The sequence below is a fragment of the Lepidochelys olivacea genome (assembly GCF_965140295.1).
Source record: "Lepidochelys olivacea isolate rLepOli2 genome assembly, chromosome: 10".
Taxonomy (NCBI): domain Eukaryota; kingdom Metazoa; phylum Chordata; order Testudines; family Cheloniidae; genus Lepidochelys; species Lepidochelys olivacea.
Window position 1 is genome coordinate 17,198,451 of NC_140420.1, and position 14,222 is coordinate 17,212,672.

General features: G+C 41.6%; 2 protein-coding genes across 6 annotated transcripts in view; one reads left to right on the top strand and one right to left on the bottom strand.

The window, feature by feature from the left end:
* Nucleotides 1-8,717, top strand: part of DCUN1D3 (defective in cullin neddylation 1 domain containing 3) — a 32,638-nt gene extending 23,921 nt beyond the window's left edge. For all 3 annotated transcript variants that reach the window (XM_084642077.1, XM_084642076.1, XM_084642078.1), the window contains exon 4: nt 564-8,717. In XM_084642077.1, the coding sequence (XP_084498203.1) occupies nt 564-1,047 (484 nt within the window). In that variant the 3' untranslated portion in view covers nt 1,048-8,717. The remainder of the gene's footprint in view (nt 1-563) is intronic.
* Nucleotides 8,718-11,495: 2,778 nt separating this feature from the next.
* Nucleotides 11,496-14,222, bottom strand: part of REXO5 (RNA exonuclease 5) — a 32,775-nt gene continuing 30,048 nt past the window's right edge. For all 3 annotated transcript variants that reach the window (XM_084641553.1, XM_084641555.1, XM_084641554.1), the window contains one exon: nt 11,496-11,693. In XM_084641553.1, coding sequence (XP_084497679.1) covers nt 11,624-11,693 — 70 coding nt within the window. In that variant the 3' untranslated portion in view covers nt 11,496-11,623. The remainder of the gene's footprint in view (nt 11,694-14,222) is intronic.

The window sequence follows — 14,222 nt, forward strand, 5'->3', positions numbered from 1 at the left end:
TCTTGGCAGAGGGACCGGAGACTGAAGGATCACTACAGTTGAAGTTGCTCCTTGACAGTGATGTCTGCAAAGCATTATTTAGGACAGGCACCCAGGGTGGCTTGCATTGATGTTGCCTGTACGATGCTTTGGTGGAAAAAACAGACTGAACCTTCACACCTGCCAATCTGGCATTTCTCCAGTGTTAAATTCCCGTAGAGGTAAAGATCAGAGGAAGGTGAAGCATTGCTCGTTCAGGGAGTAGTGAAGGCCACACAGAATAATCCCTTTCAAATGTTCATGGCACCGCAGTGGTGTAATTTACCAGTGCTGCAAACTTGGATTCAAAAGTAATTACAAACTTTTAAAATGCAAATTTCATCCTGAACAGGCTGCTTCGCAGCTCTCACTGCTGACATGTAAATACTTCAGATGAAAGGTGGGTGTGTGCTGAATTTGGCAGTACCTAGCCTTACTAGTCTTATCAAAGGAGGTAAATTTTTGACTTTAACTAGCTATACTCAGATAGGGTTTTATAGTCTGTGTGTGAAGGTACTAACAGATGGTTTTTCTTTTGCTAATAGGAAGGAGTTCTTTGAGGGCTGCAAAGCAATAAATGCGGACAGCATTGATGGCATTTGTTCTAGGTTCCCCAGCCTCTTAAATGAAGCCAAACAAGAAGATAAATTCAAGGATCTGTATCGTTTCACCTTTCAATTTGGCCTGGACTCTGAAGAAGGACAGAGGTCTTTACATCGGGAAATAGCCATTGCCCTTTGGAAGTTAGTCTTCACCCAAAATAACCCCCCTATATTGGACCAGTGGTTAAACTTCCTAATTGAGAACCCCTCAGGAATCAAGGGAATCTCCCGGGACACATGGAACATGTTTCTAAATTTTACTCAGGTGATTGGACCAGACCTTAGCAACTACAGTGAAGATGAGGCCTGGCCTAGTCTCTTTGATACCTTTGTGGAATGGGAAATGGAACGAAGGAAAAAAGAAGAGGAAACCAAATGTATTACATGTTCAGACACAGAGGGTCCGTGTATAGAAGAACAGACTTAACAGCATTTAAGCAGCAGTGACAGAAAGAACCTGTTGCCCTTCATTAAATGTAAACTCTGGACCTTTCTGGAAATTACTGAGGCTCCAGATTTTTCTACTTTACACCTTTCTCTGCCTTGTATTTGAAAGGGCTCTAAAATGCTGTATCATGGTTTAGGCACTTTCTTAATTTTGGTTATACCTTGCCCTGAAATATTTGACCCTGGCTACAAGTTAAAAACAGTTGTCTTTTTTTAAAAAAGATTTCAGATTAGTATAAATCTGACATTTCTTGCACAATGTAGATCTTTTTGTTAGGTTTAAATTAACATTGCTAAATTATACAGTGCCAGATTCAAGTTTTGTATACTACATCTATCAGGGCAGGTCTGTACTGTGTGTAGTGCTGTTTACACTGTTTAAATTTTAGGTTATATTAATTTTAAGGTTTTATACCAACATGAATAGCAGTGTTAACTGCTAGCTACAAATGCATTAATTCCCAGATAAGGCTCTAAAAACAACGTAAGTGACTGCTTTTTGTAATATGGCTAAAACCCATTTTAAGCTAACTCTCAGAAAACATGAGTTCAGGTCATTCTATTTTTGGAGTATTGAACTAAATGTTGGATTTTATTTATGAAAACATACTGTACCTGTCAGTCAACTGAATTGTAGTTAACACTTTGTATCTAAATTAGTTAAGCATCACATGCAAAAGAGCAGTGCTACCTCAGTTTTACTGGAAGGAGACTTCCTTTCTGCTGAAGAGTCATTCATATTTTTATGGTTATGTGAAAATACTTTGGAGCCAAAGGTTCTGCTTCTTATGGCTGTTAAACATTAACAGAAGCGCAAAAGCTGCTTTCAAGGAAAACTGTGGTATGTTAAATCTGCTTTAATTTACACTTGATCTGTATCTTAAGTATGATCAACTTACTTGTCTGGCAAGTGCAGTATATCTGTGTAGGGATGATCTCTTGTATTCATGTTGACAAACCAATTTTTTAACCTATACTTAATTGTTAAAGCATAGTTACACCCCTCCAAATTTTCTGGGGCAACAACAACATTGGCACTCAATGAAAAAGTGAGTTCTTTAATGTGTTCTTAATGACAACACTGTAGACAATTCATTTTTAGTCTGATTTAATAATGTTTAAATAGGACTCAATTTATTGTTTTAAATTACCTGTACTGGGATTATTTGCCTGTTAAGACCTAAAAAGGGAGTTTTATTAACACTGGTTGACATTTTTTTGGTTATTGATGCTACCTTTTTTAATTTTAATATATCAGCTTTTTTATACTTCTTGGTAAAAGGGATAACTGCTGAGGCTTTCTATTAAGCGAAGCATTGGCTCCATATATTTGATACATTTCTATTATACAACTTTATTTTCAGAGTTGTAATTCAGGATCATAAAATGGCTTAAATTAAAAAAAAAAAAAAAGGAACTGCTGACCAATTAGTTCATATTGTCCAATGGTTTTTGTGCTGTAGGGCTCTTTAAAACAAATTGTAAATTGCTACCATGCATCCCAGTGCCCAGGAAGAGCCCCTGCGGACTCTCACAATGGTCACTGCATGCTAGCAAATCCAGTGGCAAGATCTGTTTTGAGATCCTGCATCATTAACAGTGCTTGTGTAATTAAACTAAAGTACATATCTGTTTAAGAAGATATGCTCAAATTACATCTTCTCACCATGATGAGAGGTCAATGTTCTATTTCTTTAGCAAGTGCTGAGTGCATTAGGGATGTGTAAAAATTATGGAAAACTAATGTTGCTCCCATTTCAAGTATAACAGAGGTTGTCAACTTGCAGGAGAAACACAAAATTTAGGACTTGGTTCCTGGTAATTAAATATATGCTGAAGCTTTGTGTACATTTTGTCTGTATACTGGCAAAATCGTCTTAGTGTAGACATTTATACCAGTAAACAGGTGCTTTTGCTGGTATAAGCATTCTGGTTTGGTAAGCAAATTAAGCAAGAGTACTTTTTTGACAGTAAAGCTGTATCTATATTAGGCCCTTTGGTGACACAGCTATGGTTGAGGGTGGTGATGTGAGAAATCGCACCTCAAACCAACATTTCTATGCCAGCAAAACCTTTAAGTGTAGACTGGTCTGAGCATAAATGGAGAAACCCTTTATTTATAACTTTAAGGCTACACATGTATTATGTTAATGATCTAGTATCTTGGTTTTTTTTGTTGGTTTTTTTTTGGTTAAATCACTTTACTTCCTCTTAAAAAGAACTTAAAATGTCCAAAGTTTGAAAATTGGTTGCTCATTGTATACTTATTGCATGCACGTAAGTACTGAATTGTGACAGTCATTACTTAATAGACTGTAATGGCTTCAAAGGATTATGGCCTAGAAACTGAAGAGTGGTTTTTAAGGTCTGATCTAAATATGGATTGGGGTACAGAGGAAAATTCTACAGCACACCAAGGGTTAGCCATTAGGTGTAATTCAGGGTGGTTTGCCAAGGCAGGATGGTGACGGTAGTTGTGTGAAAGAGGGGAAATTCCGGTTGAAAAAAAATGCAAACCTGGGTGGCTTGGTGCCATGCTGTTGTAACAAAAGGAAAGCCCTGTTCTATAGTTATTTACTCTACCAGGAATCATTCCAGCCTATTGGATACCAAACACTTATAATGCTAGCCAAATCTATCTTGAAAAAAAGCCATTTATTTTTGTTCTATACTAAATTTCACTTTTGGATTACAAAAGAGAAACAATACAAAAAGTCAAGGTTGGGATTTTAAAACTGATACAAACCCAGGACTACAAAGACTAACAATCTGTTCTTTGCTTGCGTTGTGCAACTTTACACGACAATGTGAGTGACAGTACTTGTTCTGGATTGCCTGACATTTTGATGATCCTAAACATCAAATATAGCTTGCTTTTTAATGCTCACTATATTGGATTGGAGTTTTGTACATGTTTCTGGGAAACCTTTATTAATCCTGGAGCCTCTGAGAGTGTCCTTATTTAATGGTTGAACTGTGAACTTCCACGGAATAGACCAAATATATTCATATTTTTCATAAATATATATAAAATCTTTAAAGTGTAGATTAAGGGTTATAAATGGGCATGATGCTGATGAGATTCTTGAAACCATTAGGATTTCTTTGTGTTGCTGATCTTTAAAAAAGTATAGCTACAACTTGATGATGTTGTGAAACTGCTATATCTTGAGGTAAGTAGCTGCAGAGATATGCATTGCAACTTTGTCATCAACTGGGAAAATGGTCTGATAGCCAAGCTTCGTGTCATTTTATTGCCTTCCTTTCTACACCTAAAGAATGTGACTTATGTAAAAACACTGAGTTTCAGACAGCTACATAGTATTGTGGCTCAGAACACATTTAAAATTTAGTATCCCAAATTAATTGACACTCCATCCTGCAAACTCCTTATTCATGTGAGTAATGCCATTGAGGTCAAATAGGACTAGTTTCGCAAGTAAAGGATCCTTTGCAGGATCATGCACATTTGGTGATGGTCATGAGCGTGACTGAGAATACATTAAATGAGACTAGATGGTGAATATGTGAATCCATTTGCTGCAGGTGCTATTCTAAATGGATTAATATTAGTGCAATTCTACTATACAAACCACAGGAAAATAAAACTAGAAACAATAACTCAGCTTATCACACATTCTAGGAAATGGTTATAACCCAAGAGAATAGTTCTTGGTATTGACATGAGACGGTCTCAATATGAATATCCCTTTCATTATATTTATATAATGTAAATAAAACTAACCTCTTAGTTTATAAACAATTTATGAAACTGTGTTGAACAAGGAAACTCCATCTCTAGTCTCTGGTGATTAAAGTCACTTCAGCTCTGATATCATGGCAGCTGAAATTATATCCTTCTCATTCATGGCATAGCCTTGTAAGTTTCCAGGTCTTGCAGCTTTGTGTTCTACAGTATGATGTCACAGACAGCCTTAATTAATTGGGTACCAGACTCTATTCCTGGGCTGAATTTTATGGAAAGGTGTGCATGTCTGTGGGCAGAATTTAGCCCTTCATGTTTAAAAATGAATCTCAGACACTACCTAAAGTGTCTTTAAAAAAAATTCTTCAGTTTAGTATTTCATTAAAAGACCAAACACACACACACTGAAGAATATGTACTCTAAATTGCTGTATATGTTTAAAGTTAGGTGTCTGCTTAATTTTGTTGTAGTCAGGCGCGCACACATGCATGTATGTAATAATCTTTCTCTCTCCAAACTATTGACAATATGAATCCAGAGATTCAAATTTCACTCTATAACCGCAATAAAATACATCAGACTGTAAGACAGAAGGCTTTAATTCATTCACCATGTAATACCTGGTTGTTGATCTGTTCTTAGATTTACTGAGTGGTTAAGTGTCACCATTCTTTCCTTCCAAGATTTTATATCCGGATAACTAATCTACTTCATTATATTGACATTAGGTATTATCTGTCTCCTTAAGTTCACTGCAGTCTTCAAAATACTGCTAGTAATGTGCATGCAGCTTCATTGAATCTTATAAGGGACCATTCCCATGTATCTAAAAAACCCAGAACCATGTCAAACTGCTGAATGAGTTTAGGTCATTCAGGATGTTAGCTATTCTACAATGTTGGAGAAATACAGTGCACTGCAATGCAGTGATCAAAGTCATGCTTGTGGAGTTGGGGTTCCCCTCCGCTCCCATTTGGGCTAGAGTATATCAGTAACAAACAGGCCTTCCCTGGGAGATCAAAAAGCCGTTCCTTAAGAGCCAACAGGGTGGCCTATTCAATTTGTTTCTTAGAATGTGTTAACAACCCACCCAATGCAGTACCATGAGAAATGTTTGTATATTTCATTGCCCTCCTTCCATGTTAGGCTGTAACTCGGGTGGGCAAACTATGGCCTGGGGGGCCACATCCAGCCCTTCAGACATTTTAATCCGGCCCTCAAGCTCCCGCCGGGGAGCAGGATCCGGGGCTTGCCCTGCTCTGCGCATGCTATGGCTCTTGGAAGCAGCAGCATGTCTCCCCCCCGGCTCCTACGGGTAGAGGCAGCCAGGGGGCTTTGCATGCTGCCCCCGCCCCAAGCGCTGCCCCCACAGCTCCCTTTGGCCTGGAACCATGGCCAACAGGAGCTGCAGGGGTAGCATCTGAGGACGGGGCAGCACCTGAGGACAGGGCAGCACGCTGAGGTGCCTGGCTGCGCCTCTGCGTAGGAGCCAGTGTGGGGAACATGCTGCTGCTTTCAGGAACTGCTTGAGGTAAGTGCCACCTGGAGCCTGTGCCCCGACCCCTTGCCCCAGCCCTGATCCCTCCTGGCCTCTGAACCCCTTGACCCCACCCCTGAGCCCGTACCCCCAGTCCGGAGCCCCCTTCTGCACCCTGAATTCATTTCTGGCCCCATCCCAGAGCCCGCACCCCAACTCCCAATTTTGTGAGCATTCATGGCCCGCTATATAATTTCCATACGCAAATGTGGCTGTCAGGCCAAGAAGTTTGCCCATCCCTGCTGTAACTAGCATTTTAATCAGTTTTGCACCTTCCATTTGTTTGGACCAATTCAGCTTCAATAGCTGTGTCCATTCTCCTGCCTCTCAAGATCAACATGTAATTTTATGTTCAAAGAAAAGCTAAGAAGTTCTTAAATTGTTAGAGATGGTGGCATGCCAGTTTAACTCTTGCTTTGTTTTAATCCGTTTGGATGTTGTCTTCATGAGCCACAATTTATTCCCTCCCATTCAAAATGTACAGCAGAATTGCTCTCTGGGTAAGCCTGATGTAAACGTTACACAGCAGCTAGTGCAGCTATAAGACCATTCTTCCAAACTCAGAGCTGTTGTGGGTTTCCCCCTAGTGAGTATGTAATTCATTTGACCTCTTGCACTATCTGTGAAGAAGCAAAATAAAATAAAAAATCGGGAATTTGTGAAGCAACAGGCTTGAACAGACTAGTTCTGCAAACAGCTTGCCTTAAATGATCTATGGAATTCATAGCAATTCCTCTCTAGTATAGTAATCAACCTTTGTCTTCAGTTTTATGTAAGTATAACTGTTTTTTGTACAATTTTTAAGCTCTTACCTTTGCATAGTTGCACTCTTCAAATAAGTTCCCTCTGGATATTTGCAGATAGCTCTATACACAGGCAGAAAAGCATTTTGTCTTTGTTCATGCTAGAACTTTATTTTTCCTTAAATTATATTTTTGGAGCTGAAAGTTACCTGCTGTGGAATACATATTTACTTGAATATTGCCATTTATGCAGAACCAGCACTGAAACTTGTTTTGCTCTCCCTGGTTTACTAAACAGAACAAGTCCTGCATGACAGAAATGACAGATCTGCATGAAATTCCAGCAGAGCTCAAGGCTGGCTGCTGTTACACTTATGGGAATACAGTACTAGCAGTAGAGGACTTTACAGCATAGTGCTTAATATTTTAAGGCTAAAATTTCTAGAGTACCTGTAAACAGTGATCTGAAAAGTGTTTGCTCTTTAAAGGATATTTTAACTATCAGATGATGAATGAAAGGGAAAAAGGGAGGCAGGAGCAGATTAAGGACCTAATCCTGTTTGTTGCGGAGCATCTTCAGTTCCTGGAGAAATTGCTGCTTGAGCTTTTAGGACTGATGCCTAAAGCTGGATATTTGGGATCCATGATGGCTCGTGTGAGGGACTGTAGCAGCAGTGAGTCAGTGTGTGTGAGGGCAAGGTCAAGGAATATTGTCTGGAAGTGGACTGCTGAGTAAAATAGTTTGTAGAGAGCAAGGTTTGTTCTTTTAATATTTGGATGGATCTGAGCCCAGCTAAATTTGCCTGTGACAGGAGGAATCTTGTTTATATCGTTTATATACCCCCAGAGAAATAACCTGATCTGTTCAGCTTTGGACAACTTCATTTGGCTTTCACTCAATCATATGTGAACACAATTGGCTTAATATTTGTTCTCCAGTATCTATGTAACAAGTCAGTGCACTTGATTCCCTTTAAGAGGCATTCCTGCTTAAAACCAGCAGGGAGAGATAAAAAACTTGTCAGAGGAGAACACTCCACCATAGTTACACAGATGGGAATAGTCATAGGATTCATGTTATTGCCTTTGGATTTACCTAAAAGATACCCAATGCCCCATCCAATAGTCTTCTGAGTGTTTGAAAATACTAATATGTCATGTCTACAGGGCCATGCTTTCTCTCATATATGTATCAGATGTGCCATGCTTGAAATTGGTTGGGATGCATCCTGTTTCATGCTGTTCCTTTTTTTTTTTTTTTTTTAAGGGATAGAGCCAATTTGAAACTTTTTATAACATTCGTTCCAGGTACTATACCTGCTGCTTTGAGTCCCCTTGCCGATATTTGTGGTTTTACAGTTACACTTTTTCTCACCAGTTGTTACTGTGCGAACGTCCCACAGAGTGGAAACAGTGAAAGTGCTCTACAAAGTGCTGTCAAATGCACAAAGCAAACAAACTAAGAGATTCTATTTGGTTATAGTAGTCTTGGGTGTGATTTGTTTTTGCTTTTAAGCTGACTGTGTCCCTTATTAAATAAGAGCATTAAATGCAGTCTGGTTTTTCCTTTCTCTAAAAAGCAAGGTATTGGTTTGTCCATTACCAACTTCTTGTAGACCTTGTGCCAGATGTATATTAAATATTTTGGTGCTTTTTTCTAATCTGATCTGCCGTTCATTTACCTGTGAGACTGTAAAAATATTTCTGTATTTAAATTATCCCTTTAAAAAAATTCTGTAGTCACAATGTATTTTGACTACTGTAGCTCTGTAAATGTTTCAAAGCTTCTGGATTTCCTGTATTCCAGTAAGATTTGTGTGTGTGGGGGAAATAGCTACAGAAATTCAATCCACTGGAAAGGGAATTTGCAGCATTGTTCTGTGCATTACTGAACAAATGAACATTTTGGTGTTTACATAATGCACCTTTTGGCTGGTGTTCACTGTTTTGTGTTCAAGCTTTGTACAAATGTCTTATTTAAAGCCGAAGTCCTTTTTACATAAATTTTCAATTAAAAGGGGAAACTTTAATTTTTTTTAATGATTACAAATAGAATTGTTGCCAGCATTATTTGTCATCTCCATAACTTTTCAGACAGGATTCTGGATGTTTACCAACTAAATACTGTCTTCACTATTTGCAATGAAGTGACTGCTCCATTTAATTGCATGATGGAGAAACGAGCCTTTTACTTTGCAGTGCAGGAATCAAAGGCTATGTCCACACTGCAGCTGGGAGGGCACTTTCCAGCGCAAGTAGAAAGACCGTGCGTTAGCATGCTAGCTCGAGCAGAGCTAAAACTGCATTGTGGCCACAGTGGGAGAGACAGTGGCTCAGGCTAGCTGCCGGAGTATGTACCCAATGGTTTGGGCCAATTGGTACTCGGGCAGCTAGTCTGAGCTGCTGCTCATGTCACTGTGGCCGCACTATTTTTAGTGCATTAGCTGGAGGAGAGCTAACGTGTATAGGTCTACCTGTGCTAGGAAGTGCTATCCTAGCTGCAGTGTCAACATACACCAAAGCATGGCTGGGTACAGCCAGCTATCAGTGGGGCCTCTATTTCCAAACAGTTCAGTCCAGCTCCCATTGGAGTCAGAATCTTGCTATTGATCTCAGTGGGAGCCAGATCAGTCTGTCATAGATTGGTCACCTGGCATCTTCTTCCCCTCCTATATTAAAATATGATGCAGCAGAGAAGTTGGGCCAAGGTCTGCTTGGAGTGGGGGATGGGATCCCAGGCAGGGAGCCAGTTTCAGCCATCTGATTCTCATGCTGCCGCTCCCCTGGTTTGGCTCTGTGTGTTCATCTAGATGTGTAGTGTTGGCAGCCTGGGGCTCCAACTCATCTGGAGGGGAGGGCATTCCATGTTCAATAATGTCCTTAGGGATATACTTCAGGAGTTCATAGTTTCTTCAATCCACAGCAGATCTCCCACTGATGTTAGTGAGAGCTTTGCATAGAGACTGCCAACAGTAGAGTCCTTGTCGTAATTAAACTTGTTGCTGTTTATTTGGCACCTTTGTCACATTCAGTATTGCTTCCCCTTTAGGCCACTGCTCTTTCTTTCCTTCTTTCAACAAATCCTGTCTGTACGTCTGGCATCCCAGGTATCTTCACTGATAGTTCTATGGTATTAATGCTTTCAGCTGACCCACAGAGGAGAGTTCCACCAGTCAAAGCACTGCCAATTCAGGAGGTACAGAAGGGGACAGAACTGCTTAATGGACAGTGGGAATCTTGCTTTTTCTTTCCTCTTAGCACAGACAATGGCTCTATTAATTGTTTTTGTTGGCACTTCCTTGGATGTATCAAGGTAGAGTGTAACTCACCTGATGAGTAACTTGAATTCCGTTGTCCCTGTGGAAAAATGGTGAGTGGGATGTGGTGGGGGGTGTTCTTCTAGCGCCATTGATTATTTTGGCCTGTCCTTAATCATGGCTTTACAACTGAATGCCTCTTCTCAGGACTGTGAGAGAGGAGAATTAATCAGACTGAACTCTTTCTAAAGTCACTTTCTCCAAACCATGCACACTTAACTGCTTTCTCTTACTGGAAAAAATGTTCCTCTTTCTACTGGAGCATTACTGTCAAATGAGATCTTGTTTAGTTTTTTGGGGGTCCTGATTTACTAACAGTTAGCAGCAACTAGTTAACCTGTGAGGACATAAAGCAAGCCATGATGGGGCGGGGAAATTATTTGTATCCTGCTAAAGACAGACCAACATCCTCTGCTCTCAGATATGAAACTTCCTCCAAAGCTGGGCCTAACCCAAAAGGTTACAATGCTGTTCCTCCTGCCTAGGAAAGTCTGCTGCTCTTTACCACTTTATGTAGGTGTGGGGTCCTGGTTTCCTATCTTCTGCCCAGTTTAACCTCATCATTATGCCTATGTGAATTTCACCCGTTAAGTACTTTTTCTTTGCTCCTGCTGCAGCCTGAGTTGTAATTTTTCCTCTTATGAGGAAAAAAGTGGAAATAGCCCAAGATGTGAATCATACTTTTATCTTCCCAAGGGCAAAGTAAAGTACTTTTCTATGCAGTACACAGCTACTTCATTGACACTGAAAAGCATAACACACCATCTATAATAGACTTAACATGAAATGTTAATTGAGGCCCAATTTCCAGAAGGCTCCACAACACCAATGTAGAGCTTCTACAACCACAAAGAAGCTTTCTGGGGGACAGATGTACATTAATTTTGCACAGTGCGTCTGTCAAGAAGAGGCCAAGTTAAGTGGAAACAGCCCAGCTGACAAGTATCCTTACAAGCCCTTTACAGACTTAAGCCACCTCTAGATAGGGGCCATTCAGCTTCTAGAAAAATGGACCACCGTGGCTTACCACGTTTGCCTTGGCAGTATCTGTGCACACAGAGCTCACTAAGCTGGCTCCCAGCCAGCCAAAAGTACCAAAGATAGAAGCATTAATAGAAGAAAGGTTTGCTGCACTAACCATTTTGAATTTTTATTTTTAAATGTTAAAAAAGTACATGGGCAGAGCCTATTGTTCTTGGGGGACAGAATTAATTTAAAAAAGCCTTAAAAGACGTTTGTAGAACCTGGCAGTCTAACAGGCACTGTTCCTGCTTTCTTCCTTTATTCCCATCAGACCAAGGCCAGAGAATGATCCATAAACACTGCAACATAAAGGAGAGAAATCTGTTACTTCTGTTCTTCAGAGCAAATGGTCAGTTGCAGTAAGCTCGCAGCTAATCAACATTCATCATGATGACCCCAGCTAGCTTCAAGAGGCTGAAAACTAGGCTGTGGTATTGTAGGGAGCTAGGCAGATTTACCCAAGAAAAGCTGTAGTGTATTCTTTATAACAATAAAATGTATTTGGGGCTAGATTCTCCCTTAGGTGGGAAAGGAGGGTCAACGCTCCTTGGTATGAGAGGAAACTTCTCCCAAGACTGGACAGTGACTCCATTCTCTGGAGCTAGGGGATACGCTGAGAGTCATGGTCTAAGGCTGCCATTCGGTCCTTGCTGGTGGAGCTACCTCCCACAGCCTGTTCTGCCAATGGGTCTGATCCTTGCAGCAGGCACCCTTGTTCGGGACCACTGGTTGCCTTCTCCCTTTGCTGTGCATGGGACCCAGCAGGAACTAACAGTTTGGAACTAGTGAGACTGTCATGTGCAGGGTTGAGGGGGGAAACGTGACAGGGAGAGTGAATCCAACCTCGAGTCTGGACCCTGCAGTAGGTTTCTCAGGGGGGCCATGTACAAAGAGCCCTTTTCTACACTCCTCCACTTGAGCTCTGATGAGTAATTAGGGAAAAAGGATGTGGTCTTCATCAGCAAATCACATAGAGGAGAAAATACAGCCATTAATTCACAGCTGCCCACAAGCAAATGCTCTCTACAACCCCAGGCTTATCTGCAGCAAAATGACTGCTTATACCCATAAACCCGCCTTCAAACATGATTCTACACCCAGGGTTTATGATCAAAGGACAGAGAAGAGAATTCAAAAATAGAGACTACAGAGGCTTATCCCAAAGTTCAGGCTTCCCCCAGGCCCAATTAGATAATATGGCATTCCATGTTGAGCTGAGCAAAAAATACACTTGCACTAGACTGCATATACCAACTGCTGGAGCAGGCTGAAAGAAAGACCGCACTGTGACTCCCTTGCTGGCACTCTGAACGGCCAAACCAGTCTATTTAGTACACAAAGGGGCTGATATGCAATTGAATAATAAATTGTGATATTACAGCAAGGTGATGCAGGATATCTTCACGCAATAAACAGAGCTACAAAACTAAAACAAGATATCATTGGAGCTAGCCAGTCTCCTTACTGTTACCATATAGCTGAATGAACAACCAATATATTATTAGTCAATTTATGTGACAGGGTAAGCCACTTTGCTCAAGTCAGGGCTATGTGAGCATTAAGGTAAGGGCCATACCAAAACTGGACGGAATGAAGTAAATTGCATCTGTGCTCCTGGTTAAGGACCCGATTAGAGGCAACAGACTACCCAAGATAGAGCAGCAATGTCAACAGGACCCATGTGATCCATCCTGACTCAAGTAACCAGAGTCAACAGAAGCAAGACTGTACTGTTTTGGTACTGTTGTAATATGTTCTATTTTACCCTGCATTAAGTGTTAACGGAGCGAGCAAACACCAGCAGAACTGCAATCCATGAGCTGCGTAAGATGCTCAGGCAAGTGAGGATATTCAGGGGTTAGAGCACTATCCTAGAACTTGGGAGACAAGGGGTTCAATTCCTTGCTCCCCCCAGAGTTCCTGTGGGACGTCAGGCAAGTCACTTGGCCTCTCTAGACCTCTGCTCTCTATCTGTAAAATGGAGATAATCCTCCCAGTGGTGATGTGAAGATAAAGATGGTCAGGTCAGCCGTGTAGCCAAGTGGAGGGAACAGGGGAGGCGATCCAAAAGAAAGGCGCCACCCACTGCGGTGCTTTTACTCAGCCGGCGGCGCTCCCTCACTCACACCGGGTGTCTTCAGCGGCACTGAAGGTCGCGCCGCCGAAGACCCGGAGCGAGTGACGGTCGCGCCGCCGAAGACCCGGAGCGAGTGACGGTCGCGCCGCCGAAGACCCGGAGCGAGTGACGGTCGCGCCGCCACAGACCCGGAGCGAGTGACGGTCGCGCCGCCGAAGACCCGGAGCGAGTGACGGTCCCGCCGCCACAGACCCGGAGCGCCACCAGGTGAGTAAAAGCGCCACAGCAGGTGGCCCTAACCCTAACCCTAACCCGTTCCCTCAACAGAGGAATATTGACACGGTGCCACTTGTGCTCAGTGGGGGAGTGGCCGCTGCCCCGCACCCCCCCAGCTACGCTACTGGGTCAGACACTCAGGTACTATGTTGATGGGGGCCATAAAAGTACTTTAGGCCACAACTATGTGCAGCCCTGATCTAAATTCATTTTTCTGAAGTCCAAGTTAAACCCAAGTATGTATTTGTCCCAGTATCACTCTGGCAGAGAATAACCTTCAGGGACAGCTGTTTGGTATGGAAGATGGTGCAAACACATCATTGACAGCACACCGATCTCTTTACTTTCAAAACCTCTTTCACAGATGGTATAGAGCATTCATGGTCAGACAGGCAAGAGGTCATTCAGAGAAGTCTCTGACCCATTTACTTTCACTGTATGCCCTTTTTTCTTATATAAGAAAAAGTAAATATTA